At 49.6% G+C, this 27,893-nt stretch overlaps 9 protein-coding genes across 9 annotated transcripts; 7 read left to right on the forward strand and 2 right to left on the reverse strand.

The window, feature by feature from the left end:
* Positions 1-1,327: 1,327 nt before the first annotated feature.
* VTN77DRAFT_9721 (uncharacterized protein) lies at positions 1,328-3,986 on the forward strand (the record flags this gene model as incomplete). Its single annotated transcript, XM_069426359.1, has 2 exons — positions 1,328-1,855; positions 1,932-3,986. The coding sequence occupies 2 exons, from the start codon at positions 1,328-1,330 to the stop codon at positions 3,984-3,986; spliced, it is 2,583 nt and encodes an 860-aa protein (XP_069273698.1).
* A 307-nt stretch (positions 3,987-4,293) lies between these two features.
* Positions 4,294-5,187, forward strand: VTN77DRAFT_9722 (uncharacterized protein; the record flags this gene model as incomplete). The annotated part of the gene is made up of 1 exon (XM_069426360.1): positions 4,294-5,187. One exon carries the CDS (start codon positions 4,294-4,296, stop codon positions 5,185-5,187), a length of 894 nt encoding a protein of 297 aa, XP_069273699.1.
* Positions 5,188-8,028: 2,841 nt separating this feature from the next.
* On the forward strand, positions 8,029-11,445 carry VTN77DRAFT_9723 (uncharacterized protein; the record flags this gene model as incomplete). The annotated part of the gene is made up of 1 exon (XM_069426361.1): positions 8,029-11,445. The coding sequence occupies one exon, from the start codon at positions 8,029-8,031 to the stop codon at positions 11,443-11,445; it is 3,417 nt and encodes a 1,138-aa protein (XP_069273700.1).
* Positions 11,446-12,567: 1,122 nt separating this feature from the next.
* On the reverse strand, positions 12,568-12,998 carry VTN77DRAFT_9724 (uncharacterized protein; the record flags this gene model as incomplete). Its single annotated transcript, XM_069426362.1, has 3 exons — positions 12,568-12,644; positions 12,721-12,786; positions 12,872-12,998. The coding sequence occupies 3 exons, from the start codon at positions 12,996-12,998 to the stop codon at positions 12,568-12,570; spliced, it is 270 nt and encodes an 89-aa protein (XP_069273701.1).
* Positions 12,999-17,491: 4,493 nt separating this feature from the next.
* On the forward strand, positions 17,492-18,146 carry VTN77DRAFT_9725 (uncharacterized protein; the record flags this gene model as incomplete). Its single annotated transcript, XM_069426363.1, has 4 exons — positions 17,492-17,500; positions 17,590-17,805; positions 17,885-18,021; positions 18,098-18,146. The coding sequence occupies 4 exons, from the start codon at positions 17,492-17,494 to the stop codon at positions 18,144-18,146; spliced, it is 411 nt and encodes a 136-aa protein (XP_069273702.1).
* Positions 18,147-18,981: 835 nt separating this feature from the next.
* On the reverse strand, positions 18,982-20,217 carry VTN77DRAFT_9726 (uncharacterized protein; the record flags this gene model as incomplete). Its single annotated transcript, XM_069426364.1, has 1 exon — positions 18,982-20,217. The coding sequence occupies one exon, from the start codon at positions 20,215-20,217 to the stop codon at positions 18,982-18,984; it is 1,236 nt and encodes a 411-aa protein (XP_069273703.1).
* Positions 20,218-21,106: 889 nt separating this feature from the next.
* Positions 21,107-23,080, forward strand: VTN77DRAFT_9727 (uncharacterized protein; the record flags this gene model as incomplete). The annotated part of the gene is made up of 6 exons (XM_069426365.1): positions 21,107-21,494; positions 21,557-21,670; positions 21,736-21,868; positions 21,926-22,436; positions 22,496-22,697; positions 22,764-23,080. 6 exons carry the CDS (start codon positions 21,107-21,109, stop codon positions 23,078-23,080), a joined length of 1,665 nt encoding a protein of 554 aa, XP_069273704.1.
* An 838-nt stretch (positions 23,081-23,918) lies between these two features.
* VTN77DRAFT_9728 (uncharacterized protein) lies at positions 23,919-25,661 on the forward strand (the record flags this gene model as incomplete). Its single annotated transcript, XM_069426366.1, has 1 exon — positions 23,919-25,661. One exon carries the CDS (start codon positions 23,919-23,921, stop codon positions 25,659-25,661), a length of 1,743 nt encoding a protein of 580 aa, XP_069273705.1.
* A 1,065-nt stretch (positions 25,662-26,726) lies between these two features.
* On the forward strand, positions 26,727-27,882 carry VTN77DRAFT_9729 (uncharacterized protein; the record flags this gene model as incomplete). The annotated part of the gene is made up of 3 exons (XM_069426367.1): positions 26,727-26,848; positions 27,089-27,403; positions 27,465-27,882. 3 exons carry the CDS (start codon positions 26,727-26,729, stop codon positions 27,880-27,882), a joined length of 855 nt encoding a protein of 284 aa, XP_069273706.1.
* Between the last annotated feature and the right edge of the window lie 11 nt (positions 27,883-27,893).

Here is a 27,893-nt window from a genome sequence, read left to right on the forward strand (position 1 = left end):
GTTGTCTCCTAGGCGAGTGTAGCATCCAGGAAAGAGAGCCGCCACTGTCCACATGATTTCAACCACTTATTTAATATCCCAATGAGATCGTTATTTATGAATTCTGTGAGTTCCTTGCTACTATCGCCAAGCCTTCGGGCGCAGTGTCGTTGTCTGTATGCTTTCCTACAGCAGCAACTGTAAATTGTATTACTCTGTACTCCGTCAATTACTAAGTCCATTACCCCTGGAAGGAGGCTGAGAACTTTAGAAGGTTTTACTGAGTCGAGCCGTGCACCCTGGCCATGGACCGGCTGCTGTTAGTCAGGTAGCTAGTGCAGCAGGGAGGTCTTTTTTTGGAGTCATCGTGGCGGTCCCACGTCATCATACCGATTTTTGCTCGAAGCTCTCCACACTGCCATTCATAGCCCAGGATACGTAATCCCGCGAACTGAACGCGAGTACCCCATCTGAGACCCGACGACTCCGTAGGGAGGCCAGCTGCTGTCGTGGGACTCGGAAGGCCTGGAATTGCTCACGTTGTGCGCTGGGCTGTGCTGTGTTGTGCTGTGTTGTGCTGTGCTTGGCTGTCTGACCCTGTCTAGCATCTATTTGTCCAAGGTTGGAAATTTCTTTTCCCATTGCTACTGCTACTGCTACTGCTACTACTCACCTATTTACCACAATCGCTATCGTTGCTCTAGATGCCAAGAGGAGAGGGTTGTTCCCGCAAGTAGCAAATTTCTCTCCCCCTCCAACCTTGTCCTCTCGTTCTGAAACCAGCCAGGTCTCCGCCGGGCCCTCTTCTTCTCTTCACTCCCTACTCCGTACTCGGAGTTCTTTGATATCTGATATCTATCTTCTCGCCTGCATCTCCTGTTTGCGTGGACTCCCATCGACGCTCTTCTCCCGCCGCAGTTCCTTCCCTTCCGGCAATCCGGCCGTGCCGCTCGCTGCTCACTTTCCCCTCACATCCGATATTGAGACTTCAGCCACATCTCGACTCTCGACATCCTGTTATACTAGAATAAAGATCTCACTGGTATTTTGAGAACGATTGGATCTGCAGCCATTGCTTGCTTGTTCCAATTGCCCTCCTTCCTCCGCCAATTCAGACGTCCCGCTCCGCGCCGCCCTCCCTTTTTCTGCAGCCACGCTGCCGATCCATTCCCTTGGCACGACCTGAGATCATAACAGAGCCAGTTGTGCTGCTGGCATTCGTCTGCTCGTATCCGACCGCCACTGGGAAGCGCGGATCAGCTGTCTCTTTCCTGCAGCCTCCCATGCTTCTTGTCCGGTCATTACAGGGCCAGCATCTTACATATTCCGAGTTGTGTCGGCTGCCACAATGCTGTCCGCTCCAGTCAAGTCGGCACGTCGCATCTCTTCTCTCTTGAACCTAGGCTCCAACAGGGACTCTAGATCTCTAAAGCCGCAGCAGAAGGATTCTCCTGATCTATCTGCTCAACCCTCCGGACGCGCTCGCAGCAGCTCACGACCGGCGCGCCATGCCTCAGCGCCCCAACCCAATTCCACAGAATCTCGCCCCAAAACAAGCTCCGGGCCCATAGATCCCCTTGACCTGAACGACCCTTTGCCGCCACCTCCCTCCTTGCTCGCCGTCAACAAGGCCCTCAGCGAAGGTGGGGATAGCAGACCCGGGAGCAGGGACAGCTCTCCTGCTCTTGCACCACCCTCACGACCCGGTACTCCCGGAGAATCGCACCCACGCCTGAGTAAAAGAAAGAGCTGGATGCCAGGAAAGTTACGAAGCCCTTCTTCCATGGATGTCCGAGTTCATGAATATGAGGCCTGGGTTGCGGGGCTGGATCAGAAGATCCCCTATGACCTTGGCCCTTTGTCCAGAGGGGAAGTGGTGCGTACTTTGATTGAATTGACATCTTTCCGCAGGTTCCGTTGTTCCCCGCTGACGGTCTCCCGCTTCTCCCCAGATCACGGAATTATGGAACGAGCAGGGCGATACATTTGTATATCTGTTCCCACAAGCTACCCGCCGACCGCCGTCTTTCAAGGTCGACTCGACCATCTTTGCCGACTCGCCATCCTTGACCTACTTGGCTCGAGGTACCGACCCTAAGATGGAGGCCATGAGGCAGTCGACCCGCACCCTCACCATCACGGACTCTGATGCCAATACGTATGCGGAGCATCAGTGGGCTGACAATGATGGGGCCAGTAGCGGGAGTGGACGGATGGCTCTAGTCGAGGAACCAAGGGAGGAGCTTCATCTCTACCTTCCGATCCCTCTCAATAGCGATGTCTCCAGCCCTCAGTGTCAACTGTCTCCGGAAGACGCGGAGACTCTGCTGCTTTTCCGGAATCTCTTTGCCTTTTTACTCGGACAGGCCTTGATCGCGACCCCTCGCTATCCGACCCTCCTTTCCATTCTGATGGAGGTGGCCGCCTTGTTACGCCGGTTTGAGTTCTCCAATCTAGATGGCTCGACTTTCGGCGAGGTGGCCACGTCGAGCTTTGCAAATTACTGCGACGAGCTCCACCTGGGTGACGTCCGCAAGAGCCGGGAGAAGACCATTGAGGCTATCGTTCTCGGTGAGCAGCTGCGATATTACCCTCTGTACCTGGAAGGCTTCGTCCACGGCGTGGGGAAGATGGATGACCTCAAGCGACTGCGGAGCTCGACGTTTGAGCTCATCAGTCCGGTCACGCGAAAGCGCCTGGAACGAGGCTACATCGACCTGGAGAATCGGCTGAAGGTCATGCGAGCCAAGCTCGAGGAGTTTGAGTTCCCTTCCTTGTTCTCAGGGATCGCCAACTCCAACACGGCGGCGGAGAGCAAAACGGTTCGGTTCAAAGCATGGAAAGCGTCTTTCTTCGCGTTCCGAAAGTTCATCATGTCCTACTATCGTCAGAAATACGGGTCGTGGCCGCCCAAGGCAGGATCCAAAAAGAACGAATTCGAAGAGAGTGGGCTTAACCGGCTTCTCTTGAAGGAGGTCTACGAAGATTTCGCATCGCTTTACGACATGTTGGTGGACCGCACCTTGCTGACGACGCGGACGACGGACATGGCCAGTGAGGATCTCGAGGCGGAGGACCCGATGGAGTCGGTAATCCGAGCGCTGCGGCGGATGATGAGCGAGTACGACCGCAGCACGCCGCCGGTGCTGCCCCCAATCCCGTTTGATATCCCCCAGATCCCAAGCCTGAGTTCGTTGCATCGGAAACCCATGGATCCCAAGAAAGAAGCCAAGGAGCGCCAAAAGAAACTCAAAGACGCCGACATCAACGAGGTCCTGATGGGGTCCTACACGCAGGAGAGCATGAAGTCCACCCCGTTCATTCAGAGCTTCATGCAGTTTGAACGGCGCAGTGCGCATGGCAAGAACATCGAGGAGATCGCCGACAACCGGTGTGGCCAGTGGCTCTTCTTGTATGCCGTCATCCAAACACTCCCGCTGCTGGTGGTCGATGCGCCTGATCTGAGGCACACGGAGGGGGTGGAGTATTTCCTCTGCGTGGCTCCCCGTGGTGGAGCGCCGTGGGTGCAGAATGATCCCAAGTCCGGACGCAGCTGGTTTGGCGTCGCCGGCGGTACGGGCGTGGTCAGTCTGCCGTCGGATGTGGTCACGAGCAGCGTCGATGGCATCTACCGCCGCAGCCACTGCTGGCAAGTTGCGACGCAGTGGGCCGAGAAGGGCCAGCTGCTGGGATCGCCCATCACGAACGACGATGCGGCCTCGCTGTTCTCCGCTCCGACGCCGGCGCCGCAGTCGTCCGTTGGATCCATGTCCGATATCCAAGGACCTGCGTCGCTGATCTCCGGCGGGGTGTCACCGGTGCCTCGCACCGGTTCGCCGGGGTTGTTCCAGAGCAATCGCATGTCTATCCACCCGGGACTCGAAGCCTTGCCGTTGCCGGCCGGCGTGATGCCCGTGGAGCCACCGACGAAACAGTTTGTCCGTCACAACCCGAACATGAGTTTCGACGACATCCTCAAGGGGATTCCGAACGGAAAGAAGAAGTAGGCAGACATAGTCTGGCTCAAAAAGCTCACCAAGCTGTAAAAAGCTTGTTGTGTTTATTCACTGTTCACCGCATTTCTCTCATATCCCACCATTCCAGCATGCATGTACAGCCTGATGTCCTATCGTCCTATTCTTTCCCAGTGATTTGCTTTGTTAGCCTTGTTACCCAGCCTAGTGCTTTGCATTTCAGGAGTTAGTTTTCTTTCTCCTAACTCTGTAATTTTTCGTCTGGGTTGTCCATTTTTCTCCCTTTTGACTGACTTGACTTGACTGCTAATATTGCAGTTTTCTCATCATTTGCATTTCAATGTCCCTTTTCCGTTTTCACTCTGCATTTAGTTTTCATTCTTCTCCTTGTGATACACTTGTGATACACCAACCTGCGGCTGTCCTGATCGACCATCGGGCTTTTTTCTTTTTCTTTTTTTCTTATCATCAAAAAACTACTATAAATTCAGATTCCGGGAAAAAAGAAACAGAGGAGCAAAGAAAGAAAAGACATGGGGCTCTATTATTTATTTACATACAATCTAAGAGAAAAGAGAGAGATCCGGGACTGTTTGCTGTTGCTGTTTGCTGCTGCTGCTGCAGTTGTTGGATTCAATTAATTCTATTCATACAGCATACAGTATTGTCGATCGTCTTGCAAACGAACAAAAAAGCAAAGAAACAGTTCAACGAAGCAGTGAAGAAAGAACGCGAGGTGCATACAGCGCAGCCTGCACAGGTAGAGAGCGGATTGATTTTCGTGCATTCATTCGCTCATACATTGTCCAAAGAAAGAAAGGTTTGTTTGTTTGTCCCATTTCAATGGGATCATAATGTCATTAATGTATATACATATATACTGCATGCATACAAAAAGGAAGGAAGGAAAGTGGGAAGGGGGAAAAGGAAAGGGAAAAAAGAAAAGAAAAATGAATGGCTGGAGTTGCATCTGTCGATGGAATGGACATCAAATGGTATAGTATATAGACTTGTTTTTGGTTTGTTTTCAACGGAAAGAACGGGCTTACTTTCTCCCTTCTTCATTTTTTTTTCTTTTCGTTTTCTTCTGTTTTCGTCTCTGCATTTGTCTTCCAAGTCTTTTCTTGCTTGCACTCTCGCATTTTCCTGTTTTTTTTTTCATTTTTTTTATTTTCCATTATCCTGGTTGCATTTTTATGCCCTCCATACGGAGTACTTGTGCTCTTTTTTTTAATACTCCAGCGCAGTCGATACTATATAGTATCTACCTAGATCAGGCAGGTCACGCAGGTCAGGCGGTAGTTAGTGATGTTTTTTTCTTCTTATTTATTCTGAATGAGTACATTACCATCTACTGTAAGTAAGTTAATCATAATAATTGGGACCCGGGCAGGGCACCACAGCGGGAGGGAGGGAGGCCGGGCGGACCGAACCGGAACGGAGCGCCAATGGATACGATACCATGGGTCCACGTCTCACTTACCTAATCCTGTCAACTTACTATTAATAAATAATAACACTTTAAAAATTAGGTAGGTACGGATGATCCATTGAGTTGGGACCTCACCCGCACCTGTATGTATGTAGCTGGGCTGCGGCGGCTGACATAGCCTAATTATGGGTAAGCCTAGTTGGCGAGCCTGGTTTTTTTTTTAAAAGGCATAAGTAAAGTATAGGTATCGGTATAATCTGAAACTCGTGTCTATCATGCTCACCAAGTTAAATTAATACTGCAGATCATGGAAAAACAACTCCTCATGTGGACAACAGATTTAACGTCCATCTCGGACATGCAGGACTTAGGTGCCTACCCGGACAGTATGTATGAGATACAAGTATAGATAGGATCGCAGCTTGCAGCGAATGCAGCCTAGCACCACTCTCACTCAACTCGGAAATTGTAATGACACACGACTCTTACCCGGCATCTGGTAGAAAACATAAGTGCAGTCCGAGCTCTTCAGAGGGGTGGAGCTTACAACCTGGTTGAAGAGGGGCTAAATTTGATACATCTGGCCGTATTTTGGAAGGGGGATTGTGATCTTCGCGAAGTGTGATGATGGGGATATCTGCCAGTACTGGAGAGAGTTCTGGTTCTTGCTCATGTCAAAAAAAAAGCAGTATTGCACCCGACCGTCATCCGAATAGCATAAACCAGATGAATGAATTCTAGATGGAATTAGCATTTCTAATCTAACATGTACATGGTAACTCACAATTTGACTCCTTGAATACGTTGACATATATTGTATTTAACAGCTTTATTGAGTGACCAAATAGCTGTACTCTCTAGGACTACTATACCTTCTATGGTTAAGGGAACAAACTTGAAAATAAATTTGTGATTATTTCTTAGTTTTCCCTGCTCATCTTGCTTCTCCCATAACTTAAAGAGGATTTCACGGAGCTGCTTATTAGCGAACTGAAGGCTGCAAACCAGTCTCCTCCTTCGATTTAGTCTTTCACGCTGCCCAGGAGGATCAATAGGAGACCACAAACCAGGCTTAGTAGCAGCTGGCTTATTATCTTCGTTGGACAAACCAAGCATATGGACAGGTAAGGGATATAGCAAGAACTACCAATAGCAAGGAATATGGGTAGGGAGCTCACCTGGGAAATAGATAATAAATACTATCTATATACCTAATATAAGAAAGACGGGTGAGGAGAATATGGCAAGGAATATGTATGGGTAGGGAGCCCGCCTAGGAATAGTTCAAGTAGATGATAAAAAATCTCTTATTTATAGTAGGTAGTATATCTAGAACAGGTATATTTCTTCTTCTTCAAAGTTTAAAAACCAGTCGAGCAAAGCAAGACCTTGCAAGGCTTGTTGTTAAAAAAAAAAACTTAACTTCCATTTTGCATACTGTCGTGCAGATTACCTATAAAAAGCAACTACCTACCTACCTACCTACATATATATAAGCATACTATATATGTCTAATCTAAGACTAGAAGGAGATCATATTAGAAGAGGCTAATTAATGACTGCTCTATAAAGGCCAAAAAAATAACAAGAAAGACGGAGGAATAACGGAAACATTAGGCTTTTTATTATATTATAAGCCAGAACACCCCATATTCACAGTAGATTTCTAATTATTGCGGGTAGAGTAGCTAGCTGCAGGCTTCATTTCATAGGCAGATCGCAAGATTCCCAGAATACCCCCCACCCCCCCCAACCTTGATAAGGCAACTGTCTTGACCATTCAGGTGTAAGTAATTCCAACACCCCCCTAAGTTTAACTGCCGATACCCTTGCCAACTAGGCTATGCCTATGGTTGCTCCTGTGTGCTGTATGTAGTATGTACTGTGTGCAGTACCTAGGGAGCTAGTTATGATTTGATTGGTAGACTTCTACAGTACAAGTGGACGACATCAGCAACGTGTAGTTTAGTTAGTGGCACGGATACATGCATGTGGAGTATGGATTAATCCATCATGCAATGGATAACCTTTTAAAGTCAAACGATTACTTGTTGGGTTTTCATGGCTAACTCGTCTTGCGGCTGAGGTCGCGGGCAAATCACACTGCAGAATCGACACACTAATTGCTGCAGAGCGGCAGAGTAGCGCTCCCCCAGTAAGATTGGGAGTTCGCTGGAGGTCTACTGGGAAAAATATTTAGGTCTGACGGACGATCAGTCGATCACGGTTGCTCTTTTTCCCCTCAGAATCTCACTCTTGACGAGGAGGATTATTTACCATCATTATCCCAATTGATCGCCAAAACAAAGCGCTCTTCGTTTCAATCTGTGTCTGAGGGCGAGGAGTTGGCACAGCTTGATGCTGCTCGCTGGAGATGCTCACCGTCGTAGACACTGAATGTCAACAGTGTAGTTATTGTGCAGAAGTTCTGGCGTAATAAACCGCCGGTCCCCTTCAATTGCGCTTGAACTACATGTGCTGTCTGTCGCAAACGATTTCGTTTTCCTGCAGTTATCCATGCTTCGGCTGACATCGACTCTACTACCCATTTTGAGCCCTTAGCAGAGAGAGAGAAATACTCCGCATTTCTGGCGAAGGACAACACGAATGAAAGAGGAGGGATTGAGTGATCTATTGCTGATCATGTCTCGGTCAAGATCGAGGTCAAGCGTCGGAAGCGATAACAACGATCGCCTCGAACCTCGATTGCTGCGCGCCGCAGAGAAGAATGATATTGACGACTTAAAACACATCCTCGATGAGGCTCGCGCCAATGGACAGTTCAGTCCCACTTTTCTCGGAATCGGGCTCATGAGGAGCTCGGAACGGGGCTGTATTGAAGCCACACATTATCTGCTGCGTCAGGGCGCGAAGGTCGACGTCGCGGGCAATCGGGTCTCGCCCCTTTTTCGAGCTGTCGAACGCAACCATGTTCGGATCGTGCAACTTCTGCTGGACTATGGCGCATGTCCGGACACCAGAGATAAAAAGGGCCGGACCGCCCTCATGACAGCCGCCTGGAAGAATCATTGGCATGTTCTTCAACTGCTCATCTCCCGAGGGGCGGACGTCAACGCGCGAGATGACAAACAGCGAAATGTCCTTCACAATCTGGCCGCCGACAAACAGTGCGACTGGGGCGACGACGTGGTCAATCTCCTCTTGAGAACGAATTGCGCGATAGAGGCTCGGGACGAACTTGGTCGCACACCGCTGCACTGGGCTTGCGCGACGGGCAAGATCCATTTCGCGGAATTGCTTCTCACTCGGCCTCAGGGACCCAAGGCGTCCATCAATGCGGTCGAATCCCGAAACAAAACAGCTCTGCATATCGCGACTGCGCACGATAGGGAGGACGTTGTGGAACTGTTATTGAAGTATAATGCAGATGTCAATGCGAAGAGTGATGGCGGATGGACTCCCCTACACAACGCCTGTGACAGAGGCTGCGAACAGATCGTCCGCATCCTCTTGAAGGCGGGTGCCGAAATCAACAGTCAGCTTCTCAACGGCATCACCCCTCTCCATTTGGCCGCTCAGGCTGGCCATCTAGAGGTGGTCAAGTGTCTCATGGAGCGACCGGATCTGAAAAGCAGGATGCGCGATAGTTTCGGGAGCACGCCCTTCTTACGCGCAGCGCAATTCAAAAGGAAAGATATCGTGCAGCTTTTGGCTCCGTTCAACCACGTCGAAGCACTGTCCGAAGATGCTATTGCTGCCTGCAAGGCGTTTGAGGCAACGATTGTCGACTTTGGTAATTTCCGCAATGAGAACCGGGTCAAGAAGGTCACTGTGTTTGACCTCCTCTACGGGAGAGATCCCAAGAACCCGCGTAAACATGCTGTCACCACTCTTCCAGACAACGTCAAGGCGACCAATTTTCGGTGGATTCATTTACCCGCCAACAATATGACCTGGGTGGAAGCCCTCTTGACAAAATCCTTTATCGAAGAGGGAGCAAATGACGTGGAAGGCTTCAAGGGCCTGGAGAAATCCTTCAATCAGAAGCATCGGGGCCGGCGCACACATTCCCAGTTCATGAGACCTCTCTGCCAGATCACTCCACGAGCACCTCACACCTTGGAAGACGAAGAGCAGGGACGGAGAACCGAAAACACAGTCCCTCAGGTGGTCGCCAATGGGCAAGCGGCGCCCGACAAAGCTCCCGAAACTGCTGTCAAGAAGCAAAAGACTTCTGGCAGCAAATCCAACCGGATGGAGAGCCTGTCCCAGGATGACGACAGTGCTTCACAGGGGAAGAAAGCAAAGGGCAATGCAAAACGCATCAAGACCCCTAATGACTCGTCAAAGTCTGACTCCAAAAACAAATCGAGCTCTGCATCTGCTGTTGAAAAACGTGGTCGTTTATCCGGGTCCACCCCTTGGAAAGATCCTCCGGAGATGCCCAAGAGCAACATTTGTGTCTTTATGCCCTATCTGCATTTTGAAACAGCCGAGGGCCGACAGAAAATGCAGGAAGCAATACACCGGGTAGAGACGTTGAAATGGCATCCAGGACTGACAAAACCCACACGGGACGAGCTGCTAATTCGGGCTCATCTCATGTCGTCGACGACGTCCCTGCACATCCGCAGGACTCTGGATCAATTTTTCTACCCGAATATTGACACCGAGATCCGTGATCAAGACCAGGTAGTTTACCGCTACCAGACTCGTTTGCAGGACCAGAACAGACCATGGAAGGAACCGAAAATCTTCATGGTGGATCAACTTTGGATGTGGATCTTGGGCAAGAATCTCATCGTAACCAGCTTCCCGCAGCGCTGGGAACAGCCTAAGAATGACCCCCTCAACGTTCTCGATGGCATCATTGAAGATATCAACTCGAAGACGCGAGACCCGGTGCGTTCCGTCTATGAGCTGGCAACAGTCATTAGCGGTCGATGCTCTGGGTTGTTTGACCGTCATAGGATGGGCGACGAGGAATATCAATTTTTAGACATGTTTGAATCGTCTATCGGCATCGCAACTGACCGAGAAACGGTGCTTTTTAAAGAATTCAACATTGCCTCCGCTCAAGCCTCGGAGTGGCTGAAACATCATCGACAATCCAATCGCTTCTCTCAGAATCTAGAGTCGATGTCAAGGAACCGAAGAGATAATATTCGGACAGAGAGCAATAGCACGGATGAGACATGGGATGTGGAAGAAGAGTGTGATGAACAGCCTCTGTTCGTCGACAAGCTTCTCGATATCGGTCAGGAAACAGACCTTCTGGTTGAGGCTAAAGACATTCGCGACGAGCTCAACATGATCCGGACCGTTCTCGAGTATCAGAGGCAAGTGCTCTTCGATCTGCAGGAGGCTATCTGCGACATTTACCAGGGAGAGCATCGGTCTCAGCAGGAGATCAAAAAGCGGTTTCGGGAGCAACAGAGGATTATCGACATGCACGTCAAGGACGTGGATCGGATGGATAAGCAGACGGAAAGGATTTACGACTCCATCACCGACTTGCTCGATCTCAAGCAGAAACACGCCAACGCGTTCGAGGCCCGATTTGCGCGCGACCAAGCAGCGGGGACGACGCGCCAGGGCAAAACGATCATGATGTTCACCATCGTGACGATCATCTTCCTACCTCTATCCTTCATTGCGTCATTCTTCGCCATTAATGTCCACGAGTTTCCTCACGTCGATGGCTCCACCGACCTCCCTCTGTCCTATGTGTTGAAATATATTTTCGGGATTGGATTTTCCATCTCTATTCCACTGATTTTGCTTGCTCTTTCGGTCGACGATATCAGATACGGCTGCCGCAAAGTGTATCGACGTATCCGTGGATGGAGTCTGAGGGATCGGAGACGTAAGCCTTCTTCCATCGCCGGCAGGTCGGAAACCACGTCGCGTGCTCTGGAGATTCAGACGATCCTCAGTGCGGCCAGGAGCAGGAGAAGTGTGGAATCCGAATTTTCCGGTGGTCTATTGCCGATGGCCACCCGAGGATCCGCCAGGAGCCAGAGTCACAGACCTACGATGAATAGCACTGTCAAGAAGGGGTTTGTGGTGAGGAGAAGTATTCAATTCGACAGAAAATAAAGGAAACGAGCCATATTCACGACCATATCCATAATGACGACCCATGTGTTGACGTACTGTATGATGTATATAAACACTTGATATGCAGTAATAGTTAGTCCATATCAAAAGATGAATGAAATGAACATTATCCTGGAATCTTTTTGTCACTTGCACGCTAAACAGCTCATCATGTGGATAGCTCAATGACATGATCAATTCGCAACATCGTTGCCATCAACACAGTATGCATTGATTAGGCAGGCGGAGATCAATTCATGAATTACATCGTAGCAGGGAGAGCTGTCAGTCTTGTGAGAATCTTGTAAGGGTCTCTGAAGGATGGAGTTTGACTGGGTAATTGGAAGTCACGGAAGGATCCCGTGATTTGCTCACATGCCCTCTGTCCTCCAACCCCCTAAGGCAGGCGCAGTACGAGACAGTGAGTACATGCACAACACATTTAAAAGGCGAAGTAGCATCTGACTTAATCTTCGAAATCTTGAGGAAGAATATATATTTATCGCGGTTTCAAAGGTGTATGCCCACCACTCAAGATACTGCGGCAAAGACTTCTCTCTCATGCATCCAGAATCTGCTCGATTTCGGCTTATAATGGCTGTCAAGACCGTAGATGTTCTTCTCCTTCTGATATTCTAGTTAGTGCTGTTAGAATTCTACTGCAGTCTTGTTTGACTATGATCTAGAGTGTCAACTACGAAATATTTAGGAGAAAAAAAAAAGCGAGAGAGACTTGCCACAAGACCAAACTGTAGAGTTATAAAGTTGCTAAGTTGCTTAAGCTGACGAATATTCCAAGCTTAGATTGATTGAGGTTGCTATGAACACAAATTCAACCATATACAAGGTAGATTTCTTCTGCGAAGGTACATACCAGTCTCTATATATTGCGAAGCGAGCAGAAAGCCCGCCAGGAACCGAAGCAAAAAAAAAAAAAAAAACCAAAAAAAAAAAAAAAAAAAAGACCAAAAAAGAAGAAAACAAGACAAAATCAGTCATCACCAACCTGCCAACTATTTTTTTTTCTCTTTTATCTATAGGTCGCGCCATATTCCCATGTAACTACTTCATCCTCCAATCCACAGCCAAAAGTCAGAAAAAGGAATTGGTTGGGCACTCTGTTTAGAAGCAGCCCGCGCAAACATGGTTGGCAATGCTGGCACCAACGGAGCCGAAGCAGGCGAGGTCGGCAATGGGGTCTGCAGGATGAGAAATTAGCTTTTGTTTGCTTTTTCTCTTCATTCATTTGCGAGGATATTATTGGGATGTACGTACTGGCACCGAGCTCAGCAGCGGCAGCAGCGCAGGAAGCGGTGTTACCAGCCAGGGAGGCAATGCACTCTGTTATTTTTTGTCAGTGAACCATTCTCTCTCTCCTGGCCCTTTCTCTCGAAAGAAAGCGGATATGTCTGGAAGATTGACATACTCAGAGTGTTGCAACCAGAGGCCTCAAGGTTCTTCAGGTCGGTCAGAGCGACGGAGATTTCGGCCTGGGTGGCGTTGAGCGCGAAAGCAGCGCTGAGGAAGAGAGGGAGAGCGAAGATGAAACGCATTTTGATGGTGGTGATTGGCTTTTCTTGAAAAAGAAAGAAAGATTGATTTGTAGGTTTGTTGGAGAGTAGAAAAGCTGGATTGCTTGCTTTCTTGCTTGCTGTTGTGCTGTGATGAATGAGAGAAATTTCGATGGGAAAGACGATCCTTATATAGACTTTCTCGAAGCCAATTTTTCCAGACAGAACATACTATTCATTCAGCCCTTGGATATTACTCCGTACTCCGGATCTATTCTTGGAAGAGGGGGACAAGATAGGGATCCATAGCGGGGGACCTGCAAACTCTCCCGGTATGTAACCCACTGATCCCGAAATATGAAACGGCCCCAAGGCCGAACGCGGTTGAATCTCGAGATCTCATAGCGTCGCAGGGCTTTAGTGGGCCTCTGTCGCTAGGAACATGAGGTCAATATACTCTGTAGGTTATTTCGAGGTCTCTCCCGGTTCTGTGCAGCTAGTCTTGTAGTCATGAATTGCCCTTCACACACAATTATGTCTGACTTGGTAAGTATTCTACAAAACGAGTACCTGTAATAATAATAATAGGAAATCTACACGAGCCTCATATGGCCACAATAATTCGACGATACTTTTGTTTGGGAGTTTTTGTATGAGCCATTCGGTCAAATTACATACAATCCCCCACTTTCTTTCCCCCATAGAGATTACGACTATTTAGAATATTCTATCTAAAGACAATTATGGACAATCATTACTGGACAGAGAGTGTGTATACTGGTCTGTAGTTTGTCGTGACTCGGGGACTTTCTGCACGAATTCTCTTCGAATGTGAATCCCTTCCGGAAGGGGTATGAATGAAGCCTTATCTACGAAGTATTAGTGGCTTGAAGGTGAGACTTGTATTCCAATTGAGTGATAGGATGAATAGTGTGCTTGGCGCTTTTCTTAGAGGTCATGTTCTTCTGGAAATAACATTAATAATTAGAGTAGACCGTAGTCAGGAAGGTTATCCGGACCACGTGCCTGCCACATCCACAGTCATTCCTCCATCTGTCACCTAACGTTGCCCGGTGCATTCCGTGTCCATCTGGTCTAGCAAGTCTGATCAGTGCGCCACTTTACGGGGGAGGCGTCCTTGGGGCGGTCGTTGATTGAGTAGGAGAATTATTATTTCATGATTAAAGTTTCAAACTCGATCCTGCGAGCCAACCTAGATGCTCTAGCAGCCCAATCGAAATGCCGATCTTTACCCCGTACGCCAGGGGTGGAGGCTTTTATCGCGCGCTAGAAGGGCCATCGAACACTCTAAAATAACTTTGCCCCCAAGGTTGTCTTCCTAGCCACGTCAGACAACCGGGCTGACAGCATTGTACGGAGTATTACTCCGGCAATCTTTGGCGCGAGACGGACGGCATAACGCTATCTCCGGGCAATGACAGACAGTGGCGTTCCATAAAAGGAAAATACAAGTCGCCCCAAATGGCCTGACCTTCAACCCAACCCACCAGATGCGTGGCAGATCGGTAGCCGTTAGAGCCTATGCCTAGCCTACCGTGCATACCCCTGCGCGGCACTGCGCTAAGTTCCGCCCCCAGACAATCTTAATCTTGATCAGGGATAGGCTTGTCACTGGCAGATCCTTCAGTATTCCGTACCTAATGAGCTAATTCGTGAATGCGGCTTCCTTATCTGCGTTATGTAATTGAGCTCTCAGCCTAATATCGCTTATCTACAGAGTACTCCGTAGACAAACGTCAACACTGAGACATCACGAGAACCGAGACATGTCCCCCTAAACTTTTTCCTGGTTAAACTCATTTTTCCATTGCCTGCCACCAGCGCTCTCCTACTGCTGCCTCCTGCTTCTTCTCACTTATTCCAGTAGCACCTGCTTGCAACTACCTAGATACTCTCCTACTTTCTCTCTATTTTTATTATCTCCTTTCCAGGCGGGCTTCCTACCTAAATTGCTTGCCATAATTCTCACCATATCCCTTGCTAATATTGTCTCCCTCAATGAAGAACATCCACTGCTAATACAGGCCTGGGGCCCGATAGGTTCAATATAGTGCTTTCTACAGCTTCGTCATTTCTTCTTTTAGTAAATCCGTACTGAGCTTGGCCTGCGCGCCAAGATTCTCTATATCTCCTACAGAACCTTCTCTATCAGAATGTAACTAACTTCACTACTATATATTCAATTCCTTCACAGATATTAATCATTATAGTTGCAAATTCTGAAAAAAAGACAGCCATCAAATCATGCTCTAGTGTGTGGTTTTCCTATAATAGTGGGAGTGGCATAGCAATATAAAGCTCTCAAAGCTGAGTAGAAGAGATAAAACCAAATCATTTAGAAATAAAGGAGTTCTATACTTAAATAACGTAGTTATTCGACTTGCATATAATTGAAACTATTTGAATTCTCATGACATCCATGACCCTTTAAATAACTATAGGTATAGGTTGGTTGCACGTGAAGAAGTGTCGTAAGAATATTTGTCATGACATTCTGATCAGGGCCTTACTTGAAATGTATATTGGTAGATCGTGAGTGTAGAGGAACTATATTCTATATTACTCCCCAAAGCATCCTCTCGGTTTCGCCCTATTGTGAAAAGGACAGCGCGCTTTGCAGATAACTCCCTAATTTCTAGAAAATATTTAGGCTGGGTCCATCTTGCATAATTATTATGAATAGTAGCCTGGATGGTAATGCACCTCTCATGTTGATTGCGTACCGCTGGCACGAGAGGGCTGGGTTAAGAGAGGCTGGCGAAGTGGTGTACTCACTTGGACCTCGATTTGTGAAATTTGTTGTCAGAATTTACTATCTTTAGAGCCCAATTCGACTTGCCCGCTATTTGGTGCGAGTGATAAAGATTCCAGAGGCAAGCCTCGCTTGCTCGCTCGCTTAGTTGTCCACCCCTTTCCCTCCACACACTGTCAATAACTTTTAACTCAACAATCAGCATTACGTCAACAGCCGGAGATTTCGACAATATTCCGTTAGATGATGGCTTCATTGAAGAGAGACCGCCCTCTCGAAAGCGAAGGTCAGCGACCGCAATCCAGCCTACAGAGGCGCTTCAGAAGCTCGATTTGCAGATGAGTGATGCCAAACAAGGGTTGGCTCTGGTTGCCATTGTAGACATCGTCGTCCTGAACCCAAACTGGGGGGTATTGGACTACAGGCGAATAGACCTCTTCTTCGTGAGCATGTTGCAAAGCTGAGATTTTCAGCAGAGTCTGCATTGGATCTCGTGGTCGATATGTAGCCACAGGGCTAGAAAATGTCGACTTGAAAGTAGAATTCCCCTCCTCCCTCCGTTCTGTGCCATGCGATCTTGAGACAGTCAACCATGGGGGCTGTTGACATTTACTGCAATGACTTCTTCTTGGCCAATTCTATCAGCCAAGTTCGCCTCCAGTTAAATGGAACCATTGCCACCGCGCCAAACTCCTATGCGGATAATTTTGTTCTCTTCCACCTTGAGGATCAGCGGGCGCTTGCTTTGTCCAGCCAGAAAAACTTCCTCTTACCTAGGTAACTTTACCATATCTAGCTGGCTATCTACACCTTGCTATATCGTATACTCTCCTCTTGCTGTGACAGCACGGCTCAGAGACATGATCAGGTGACTGACACATGTAGTATTCCTAATTAGGAAAGGGCTGCGTCGCTTCACTATTACAACGAATGTCTCCTCCCACAGTCTTCGTAATCTTCTTCTTCTCTCCAGCATGAAATCTTCGTTAGACAGCCACAAATATGATTTGTTCACTTTTACTGAGCCGTAACACCGAATGCCATTTATTCACTGTCACTCGAGAGTCATCGCGACGGACCAGTCCATGTCAGCATCCAGACACCAGAACCTGCATCCACAACATGACAAGTCACACTCGGAGAACCTGAACACCGACACTCAACAATCTGCGGACGCCATGTTTTCTACCACCCTGGTCCCGTATCTTGGGGCCTGTCATTATCCGGCTATTTTCCATCCATACCCGCCATGAGCAGGCCATGACCTACAGTACGGAGTACGTACCTATCGGAGAAACCACCAAAAAAGTTCATACCCGGACTCAGTCGTGGCTTGGTGGCATAATTCTAAAAAGTCGTTTATGCAACGTCGGATGTTCGTTGACCAGTCGGAAGTACCGCCCCGTTTTAAGCTTATTTCCATCTTCGGTTCGGTGCATGCTCCGGATATCAATACCCCTGACCTTTCATGGACACTAATGCAGTTGAACTGCATTTATTTCCTGGAAACTTATATGTTACAGCTGATGAGTACCCTTCTGCCGAGGTCATTGGTAATGATCTGAGTCCTATTCAACCATCGATGTTAGTAAGCACTCCCCTCTGCACAACACATATTAATGAATTATAGGGTTCCACCAAATTTAAAGATTCATCGTTGATGATATCGAATCTGAATGGATATATGAGAATAATCCATTTGACTTTATCCATGCTCGTTATCTATGTTACTCTATCAAGTTTTCAGGAAGTTGTTGAAGCAATGTTTCAAGTAAGGCTACCTATCTACCTAGCTTTGGATAAGGCTACACTGACCTGCTTATTGGGTGCACTAAGCCTGGTGGCTGGGTAGAATTTCAGGACTGGGATGCAAAGGTGAGGTCTGAGGATGGATCTCTTAAGGGCACAGCACTTGAGAGGTACAATGTGGAAGTTGTCAATGCTTTTGAAAAAGCAGGGTATCCTCCGAGACCAGGTCCGTACCTCGAAGAATGGTTCCGTGAAGCAGGATTTGTGGATATCCATGTGAAGAAGTATTATGTGCCACAGGGAGCCTGGCCCAGAGATCCATATTATGTATGTGAAGCCAGTTTTCTATATACAACTATTGCTAACTTTAAGTTGCAGAAAAGGATTGGAACTCAATCTATTACAGGTTGAGAAAGGCTTTAGAACAGCTGCTATGGCTGTGTTGACAAGATTTGAGTCATGGAAACCTGAGGAAGTCGAGGTTCTTGCAGCAGGGGCTCTGAATGATGTCAAAAATCCTAAGATCCATACACTGTATGACTTGTAAGTTGCTTCCTCTGATATATCTCTCCCTATATCTGCACTTTACCTGCCTGAGATCTAACTAACTGCTGGTCAGTTATGTTGTGTATGGTCGGAGGCCTGAGTCAACTGAGTCAACCGAGTGAACGGCACCGCAAGGAAACTGGATCAGGATATCACTTGGACTGGCATCTCTCGTTCTTAGTTAGCATTCGTTCTCTTTGCAATTTACGAGTTATTCTATCATCCAAAGAGATTGAACTGGTTAGTTAGTTGACTCAGGTAGTTAGTATTCCTACCAAATCTAGCAAGACTATTATTAGTATACTCCGTACACGTCGCTATGCAGAGGGTCCCAACCCGGACGTACTCTGTCGGGAACGAGATATCCAAATGAGCGAGCGCTATTACAACAGTTAAATCAATGAAGAAAAACGAGCCCCGCGAGAAGCCCAGAAAGGAAATACGTCGGCATCGACAGCAACTACGACCAAGTGGAGCACAGATCCCCTACCATACATGGATGGATTCATGTAGGAGTGCGCAAGCGAGAGACCGTGCGGGTAGGAGAGCAACTAACGGGTAAATCCTGGCGAGGCATCCTCTCTCTCCCTCTCTCTCTCTCTTGCTTTTTTTATGCAAATAGTAATTAATTTACAGAGTACTCAGGAGAAGAGATATGCAGAAGACGCGAAAGAGATTCGTGATGGGTCGTTCCCTCAGTGGCGATCACGTTCTTACTGATTCAGGAAGTCTGTCAGAACTGTCTAACTACCTAATCTAACTACCTTAGGTAAGTACACCCGACGGAATTCGTTAACCGAAATGGACGGTGAAAAGGAGAAGATAAGAGATCCCCTCATATTTTTGTCACTATTACTATAACACAATTGAATTGAAATGACACAGACACCAAACTAACTCAAATAAATCCCTTAGGCGTGACAATACCCCTAACTGTTTCCAAGGCAACAGATCGATCTACTTGACGTCCACTTTGACGTATTCCTTGCCTTCATCGTCATAATCTCCATCTTCCGATGCCTGCGTGATAGTGGCTTCACCCACTACGGTGGTGTCGAGGTCCTCGGTGAAATCGCCCTTTTCCGTCTCGCTGTCTAGGTGCATGGCGTCCGACTCATCATCCGGCTCGTCGTCTACAGTTGCCTGCTTGTCGTTCTTATCGTCCAACGCCTCCACAGACACTCTCCTTCTGAGCCGTTCCGGGTCCACGGGGACCTTGGGCAGACGAACCACCAGGATGCCGTCAGCAAGTTTGGCCGAGATCCTGTCCAGGTCCACGTTGGCGGGTTCGCTGCGGGTGCCCAGCCTGACGCTGCGCTCAAAGACACCAATTTCGCGAGACCGCTCGTCGATGACGAGGGCGTCGTTCAGCTCCTCGTTGATGCCGGGTCGGTAGACGACTCCGGCGAGGTGGAGAACCGACTCTTCAGCATCGTAATTGACGCTGATGTCCGGCTTCTGCGCTCCCGGCAGGGAGACATGGACGAGGTACTCCGAGGCGGTGTCGAAGACGTCCGCGCGCGGGACGAAGTCGACCTGTTGGTCGTCGCTCTGATTGTATCTTCTCCACATCTGGTCGAGGTCGATGCCCAATTGGGACTCGAGTCGTTCCAGGAAGCTGTGCAGATCAAACGGGCCACCGGAGCAGAAGTGGGGTGGCGCACCAAAGCGACCACGAGGATGATGTCCCCAGCCTCTGCCACTGCCACGGTGGTGGTGAGGGCCATCTCGTCCACGACCGCGGCCAGGTCCAGGACCAAATCCGGCGGGACATCCTCCGAATGGATGCTCGCGGCCATGAGAACCGTCGTGACGACGACCATGCCGGCCTCTACAACCGCGACCGGCCCTGAAACCCTCCGGAGATTGTTCTCTTGCATTCTCGCCTAGACTACGGGTCGGGCGAGCAGCATTATCGGCTGGAGGCGTATTGTCTTGCACAACTTCGTTGTCGGATCCCGCTGCTGCTTGGTGGGGATGAGCTCCCTCGTTCACATTTGCGGAGCGTTCCTGGAAGTCTTCATGACGGGGACCAGGTCCATGCCCATGATGTCCATGGGGATGGAAATGGGGATGAGGATGGTGTGGTGACGGACCATGGAAAAGCGGAGCAAAGAAGGGGAGATCCTCGAGACTGGAAACGAAATCCCAAAAGGGACGCGAAGGTTGATTGAGGTAGTATATGGAAGCCATTTTTAGCTTTTCGTTTCTGACTTTCTAGAATAGGTACTAACTATTTAGCGATGGAAAGATGAGAGATTTTGGAATTGAGTTATGCACTGATGATAATGAGAGAGAAATCGAAAATAAAAAAAAGAAAATCAGAGAGACACATGGAAATGCGCTGATTATATACCTCTTTTCTCTTTCTCGAATCTACGGGCATATGCCACGTACACAGATCAGGCAACCATATTATGGCGACGGCGTGCACCTGCACACGTATACCCTAATTTTGCCTTCCACCCATGCATGATCTTGCAAATCAGGTTTCTATTTATTCAGGTTTTAGAACAGACGAGAAGATTCCCCCTTAAAGAAGACAGTGATTCATTGCAGTTGGGGCGAATCAAGTCCGAGCTTACCATCGGGCAGCCAGAAGCCGCGTCATATTAATGTTGCCTTGTCTTATCAGATCATCGGCCGCTTACGAATCACATGTGACTCGGAGATACTCTGCGGGGTGTGGCTTGTGTGGCTGTGTATGTGGCGTCGTGGCATGCGCAGGCACGCCATGCCAGAATAGGAAATCAGCACCGAGTACCGAGTCTGATCTTAAAAGAAGGTTACAAGCAACTCGTGATCGTGTTAGGTACGGAGATCTACCGTTTACCTGCTACTAACAATCTTCTGGTATGGTTACTGCCGTACTCCGTAGATCTTGTAGGGTTGATCGTTGAGCTAGTAGCCTTGCTGCCTTAGTGTTTGCGGGTCATGTGCCCGTCTTAGTAAGAACTTACTATTATTATTAACTCCCGCCGGACCGCTTCTGGTCCCCGCTGGCCGCCTTATCGCAGTATCAGCATCATCACCTCTGCATCGTCACACCAACAGGCCTCATGTGTTATTCATCATATTCATCATGGCAGCTGGATCAGGATCATCCTCGTCCTCGTCTTCATCCGCTCCCAAGCAGACAATGACGCCCACCGTCCAGGCGTTGTCGGAACGGGAGCCGCTGCTTTCGTCCCCCGCAGGGGCCAACTCCCACGATAACGATGCCTCCGCTGATAATAAAACTAAGCAACCGCATCACGCACGCGTCTTCAACCTCTGCCTCATCCTCATTGCCCTGGTCCAAGGGGCAAATGCCCTTCTAGTCGCGCCCTTGACTCATCTCAAGGAGCTGGCCCTGTGCAAGTCATACTATGGCCCCAGCTGGTCTCTCGGTCGGGATTGCCGTGTGGAACCGGTGCAGAGTGGGTTGGAAACGTTGATCGGTTGGCAGCAGCTGTTTGACTGTCTGCCAGGTGTGTACAGCATGTCCTCCCATGTTGGTCGTGCAACTGATTGACTATGGGTTGTATTCTAGGTATTCTACTGGGAATCTTCTATGGTATCATGGCCGATCGATACGGCCGCCGTCTCGTGCTTGCGCTTGCGCTTGCCGGGCTTACTGTGGGAGTCGCATGGACTGAGATGGTGTGTACGTAGCCGATCATCTTCCCACCGCGTCAGGCAGAACGTGATATTGATGGTTTTTGGTTTTAGTGTGGTGGTCGGATGTCTTCCCGGTCAAATTGACCTGGTTGTCATCGGCCTTTTCGCTGGCGGGCGGAGGGCCCATCGTGGGAAATTCCTTGATATTTGTTGTCGCCGCCGATGTGACACCGGAGGAGCAGAGGTGAGCAGCAACAGAGAAACCATCGGGTCCGATACACTCCATGCTGAGACGTCCCAGAGCTTCCAACTTCTTCTGCCTCTACGCCGTTGCCCTACTGACCGAGATGATCCTGTCATCTCTCAGTTCGATGCAAATCCAACCCTGGTGGCTTGCTCGACTGGGGCTGGTGGCCCTTTTAATGGCCGTCTTGACGGTGTGGATAATCCTCCCAGAAACGGCTGAGCTGCCCAAGGCGAGTGACAATTCCAAAACAGGCGATTCGGGAGAGGCTACACTACTGGAGGAGGAGGACGAAGAGGAGGACGATCCCGTCGTCCTTAATGATGACGTTAAAAATACTATCTGGAGGCGGGCCAGTGCGGGTTTTATGTCACAGTTGCAGGACCTACGGTTCATATGGGCGTCCCGACAGCCGATCCCGCTGCTGCTGGTCTTCGTTGTAGGCATGCTGTACCGGTCATCGGTAGGCACGCTTTATCGGTCATTGCTAGGCCCGCTGTATTGGTCGTCGGTAGAAGAATACTTTCCGCAGTACGTGTCGAACCGGTATGGCTGGCGCGAGTCGCAGGTATGTCAGTTCGTACATCTCAACGAGCCTGCCTCAGAGCTAACATGGTTAACTTTCAGGCCGAGTTCCTGCTCTCCTACGGCGCCACTGTCCACCTCATCCTCCTGGCCGTCATCCTCCCGGGACTTAACGATTTCATCCTTCGCCGCGGTCGCGATGCGCGCACCAAGGACCTCTGGCTGGCGCGCGGGAGTGCCGTGTCCATAGCCGTGGGGGCTTTGGCCATTGGTCTGTCGCCCAGTGTCTCTCTGATGGTGGTCGGTAAGTTGCACTTCTCTCATTTCGTTACTCCACCAAGCGTGACGAAGTGATACTTACATTGAACAGGTTTAACGCTCTTCGTCCTGGGCCAAGGATTTGTCCCTGTGGTTCTCAGCCTGGCTACCTCGCTGGTCGAACTGAGTCATGTCGGCATGCTGTACACCGCCATGGCTGTGAGCGAGACAATCGGCAGGCTGGTCAACGGGCCCATCCTGTCCAGCACTTTTGACGCAGGTATGAGAGTGGGTGGAGCGTTGATGGGGCTGCCGTTTTTGGTCGCTGGTGCCATGTTGGCTATGGCTGCGACAGCGGTTTTTGCCGTCCGGTTGCCATCTCCAAACTATAATGATCAAGACCTACTCGGCGAGACGCTGAACGAGTGAATATATATCAACTGGATTGGATATGATTAGATACATAATTTATATATACGTCGCTCGATGAGATGATGAACAAACTGCGGTTGTCAGTGACGATCTATCAATCCGATCTGATTCTGTAGTCTTCTATGACATACTACTATATATATATTAGGATACCATTTTTTAGAAGCTGATGGCGCGATGCAATGGACAAGAAAACGTAGTCCCCAGCAAACCCACTATCCCAATTCTGGCACGATGACTAATCGCGCTGAACGATCGCGATCAGATCCAGTCTTCCATCCTCGTCATCAATTCCCCGAATGAGTCAGTTCCGAGATATCTTTTGGGCAATTATCCCATGTGCTCTGAATTTTGCTGAGGAATCATTTTCCAGTTGTGGGTCAGGGGTGACACTTGTCGGGACTCGGGAGGACCCGGGAATTTCATCCTTACGGAGGACAGCGGATGCTCCACTGCCTACTACCTAATTACCTGCTAACTTATGTACCTAGCCTACTACTATTGCGATCGGATCGTCGTTAGCAATGTGTCGCAGGCCAGATCGACAAGGAGAGATCCAAAGAAAATCCCTCACACAACGAAGAACAATGTGGATTCGAATCAATTCTGACTTTCAGATCAGATTCTGGTCCAATTTCCTGCCCCCAGGTGGATACAGCTACTCTCAATAATGAGGTCATCATGTGCTCAGCAAGGAAATACGATACGAACGCGATATCTTGCGTTGAATAGCTAATCAACACAAAGTCCCTCCTCGGGCAATAAAGCATGCCTCTTCAGGACCTTTTCTCTCAGTTCTGCTTTGTCACGACTGCATCAAAATTGGTTTGTCTCGATGGAGCTACATCCCCTTCGCGTAGCGCGATTCTCCCCACGGAGAACCCAGCGTTTATCACTGTTTGCTGCTGCAGCTAGCATATATTACCCGCCGCGGTCTGTCCGACTCATCGCCAACAGTGCCAGCAAACGAGCAGAGGTCGTCTCGGCTCAAGGGTCGAGCGCAATTCCAGAGGCCGCCCGGCCGCCCCGGGAGAAGGAGAAGGAGAAGGTAATCGTCCTGGGGTCCGGCTGGGGTGGCTATATCTTCTCGCGGAAGCTATCGGACAAGAAGTATTCTTGCACGGTGGTCTCGCCGCGTTCGTACTTCGTCTTCACGCCCCTCCTCACGGATACTGCAGCCGGGAATCTCGACTTTTCCAGCGTCGTCGAACCAGTGCGAGACCGCAAGAGCAAAGTCGACTTCATCCAGGCCGCGGCGCGCCAGATCGATTTCAAGAGGAAGGTGGTGATCTGCGAACCGACGATCGTCAAGAGCGGCGTGACGGAATCGCCGCGCGTGGAAGATGATGAAAGAGAGTACGAGGAAGGGCCCGATACGGGCTCCAAGCGCCCACAGCAGCACCTGCGCCAGTGGGAACAGGCTGAACCATTTGAGGTTCCGTACGACAAGCTGGTCATCTCCACCGGCTGCGTGAGTCAGACGTTCAAGACTCCCGGCGTGAGAGAAAACGCCATGTTCTTCCGGGACGTGGGCGATTCGAAAAGGGTCAAGCGCCGGGTTCGCGAGTGCTTCGAATTGGCCGTCCTGCCCACGACGTCGGAGGAAATGCAGCGGTACCTGCTACATTTTGCCATTGTCGGGGCTGGGCCGACGGGGACCGAACTGGCGGCCTCGCTACACGACTTTATCGTCAGCGAGATGGACAAACTGTACCCGGCGCTGCGGGGGAAGTCCCGGATCACGCTGTACGATATTGCGCCGAGAGTGCTGAACATGTTTGACGAGTCGCTGTCTCGATACGCCATGGAGGTGATGCAGAAGGAAGGGATCGAGATCAAAACGGGTCATCATGTGCAGGAGCTCCGCTGGGGGACTCCCAACACGGACGGCCCGCATGAGATGGATCCCAAAGGGTGTCTGACGCTGAAGACGCAGGAGGAGGGCGAAGTGGGTGTGGGTTTGTGCGTGTGGGCGACGGGGAATGCGATGAACAAATTCATCAAGTACGGGCTGAACGAGGTGAAGGAGTTCCCGTTGTCGTCGGTGCTGCTGACGAGCGGCGAGCGACCGTCGGCGACTGAGGGCAGCACCTGGCACGTCAAGAAGGCGCCCCGGACGGGCGCCCTGCTCGTGGACGGGCATTTCCGGGTGCAGCTGGAGAGCTCTAGCGGGCACACGGCAGTGCTGCAGGACGTGTTCGCGATCGGAGACAATTCAATGTTGGAGACGGGGGCGCCGCCGATGACGGCGCAGGCAGCGTCGCAGGAGGCCAAGTGGCTGGCGGAGCGGCTCAACCAGGGGGACCTGGACAAGGCGCCCAACTTCTCGTTCCGCAACATGGGCATGCTGGCGTACATCGGTAGCGCTAACGCGCTGATGCAGATCCCGCATGAGCTGAACAAGGAGAATGGGCGGCAGCGCAACCGGTATCTGCCGGATGGCCTCCGGGGGCGGACGGCGTGGTTGGTGTGGAAGCTCGCGTATCTCAGCATGAGCATGAGCTGGCGCAACCGGGTTCGGATTCTGTTCCGGTGGATGGTGAATCGGCTGTTTGGGAATGATGTGTCGAGGTTTTAACCACCCGAGCGGAGCGAGGGAGTAAACGCATTGATAGAATACTTCTGTTCATTTCTTAATGACAGGCAGCGAGCGCAGCGAGGAAGGCATGTCCGAGTATACTCAGCATATTCCAAAGGTTGACAATAGTCTTGTTCAGTTTATATAGTGACTGCACTATGATTAATTATTACATGCACAGATCGACAAATGAAGCATTACTTACCGGACGAACATGCGCCTCTCCCTGATATAGGATAGGAGGTCTGTAGGAGATAGTCCTGTAGTTAGGTACTGTACAAAGTCATTAGTTCATGTTCTGTAGGTCATTGGTTTGAAATTAATGATTAATAATTGGTCGCATAAAAAAGGTTATATTACAGTGATAAACAGAGAGAAGAAAAAAGGATACTCGGTACTCGACCCTTCCCTTTAATGACGTGCATATATGAATGCACTATTTTCGGCAGTCCTCCACATAATAAGGTTCAATCAAACCTTGGAAGTCACCTAACTTATCTAGGTTAGGTCGATATCACGCGCCGAGGTAAATTGTCGGCTTTCCAATCCTTTCCCCTCAAACTCCAACGGTAAACCAATCTCGGCTCAAGAAGAAAGCCTACCAGGTACCTCCAACCTCTTCTTTCTCTCAAGAGAGATAATACGACATTATTTCGCAGGCAATTATTTTTCAGCACTTGGTCTAGTCTGCTTTCGAGAACGAGATATAGCTAAGTTATATCTAGATTTCTATCAGGTACGTCGATTGATTGATTCCTTGTGCAACTGATTACATAAGCCGCTCTCCGCATCTCCTTGTACGGAGTACAACCTTGAAAGCTACTACCTAGGTTGCTTCCATTTGTCTTTCAGTGATATCGCAAACCCATCTACTGCTGTACAGTATACCTTTCCTTCATTAACAATTTGAACCGCTTGACTTGACTGCTGTACAATACACCCCTTTATTACAGTACAGCACAAGTGCAGGATGTACTAATTGGTCGTTCAGCAATCAAGACTTCACTCACATCATATCTAACAATCCCTACACTCAGATTGATACGAAAATAAAGGACGACAAAAATGACCGCCGAAGCTGCCGCCCAGGTCAAGCTAGACAACTTTGAGAAGATCTTCTCGCTTGATGGAAAGGTTGCGGTCGTGACGGGGGGATCGAGGGGGTTGGGGCTGCATGCTGCTAGTGGGTGGGTTTCCTTCCTCTTTTATTATTTTGCTTCTTCTTCTTCTTCTTTTTTTTTTTAAAAAAAATCTCTTTCTTGTGTGTTTTCTTGAAGATGCAGATTGATTGCTGTCTTTTCTCTGAGGGATCCCGTCATAACGGGAAATGGCTCCATCCGTTGCAGCCAGTACTCTATCTTTCTTTTACTCTTCCTTCCTTCCTTCTCCTCTTTCTTAGAGGGTAATTACTGACGACACTGTACCAGCCTCCTCCAAGCCGGCTGCTCCAAAGTATACATCACCTCTCGCAAGGCCCAAGCCTGCGCCGAAGCCGTAGCGGCGCTGAACGCGCTACCAAACAAGCGACCCGGCGCGCAAGCCATCGCAATCCCGGCAGACAACTCCAAAATGACCGAACTGGACCGCCTCGTGGCGGAAGTGAGCAAGACCACGGACCACGTTGACATCCTCTTTGCCAACGCGGGCGCCACCTGGGGCGAGAAGTTCGAGACCCATCCCGAGGCGGCGTTTTCCAAGGTCATGGATCTGAATGTAAAGAGTGTGTTTTATTTGGTGCAGAAGTATGCCATCACCCTATAGATACTATACTGCTATTTCATATGCTGATGTATGTGTCTACAGATTCGCCCCCCTCCTCCAAGCCAAAGCAACGCAGGAGGACCCCTCCCGGGTCATTGTGACTGCTTCAATCGCAGGCATCAGCGTCGGCACCCTCGGCGAGAACGCTACCTTCTCATACTCCGCCTCGAAAGCCGCAGCAATCCATCTAACCAAGAACCTAGCCGTCGAGCTCGGCCCGCGACACATCCTCTGCAACGCCATCGCGCCGGGCTTCTTCCCGTCCAAGATGGCCAACGGGCTGATGGAGCTGAAGGGGGGTATCGCAGCGCTGGCCAAGCTGTCGCCCAACGGCCGGCTGGGGCGGCCGGAGGATATCGCGGGGTTGGTGGTATTCCTGGCCAGTCGCGCGGCGTCGCATGTCAACGGGGCGGTTGTCCCGGTGGATGGGGGGAGTGTATTGGCGAAGGGGAAGTTGTAGAGAAATGAAAC

Source organism: Rasamsonia byssochlamydoides (genome assembly GCF_041956645.1).
Source record: "Rasamsonia byssochlamydoides strain NRRL 3658 unplaced genomic scaffold VTN77scaffold_93, whole genome shotgun sequence".
Taxonomy (NCBI): Eukaryota; Fungi; Ascomycota; class Eurotiomycetes; order Eurotiales; family Trichocomaceae; genus Rasamsonia; species Rasamsonia byssochlamydoides.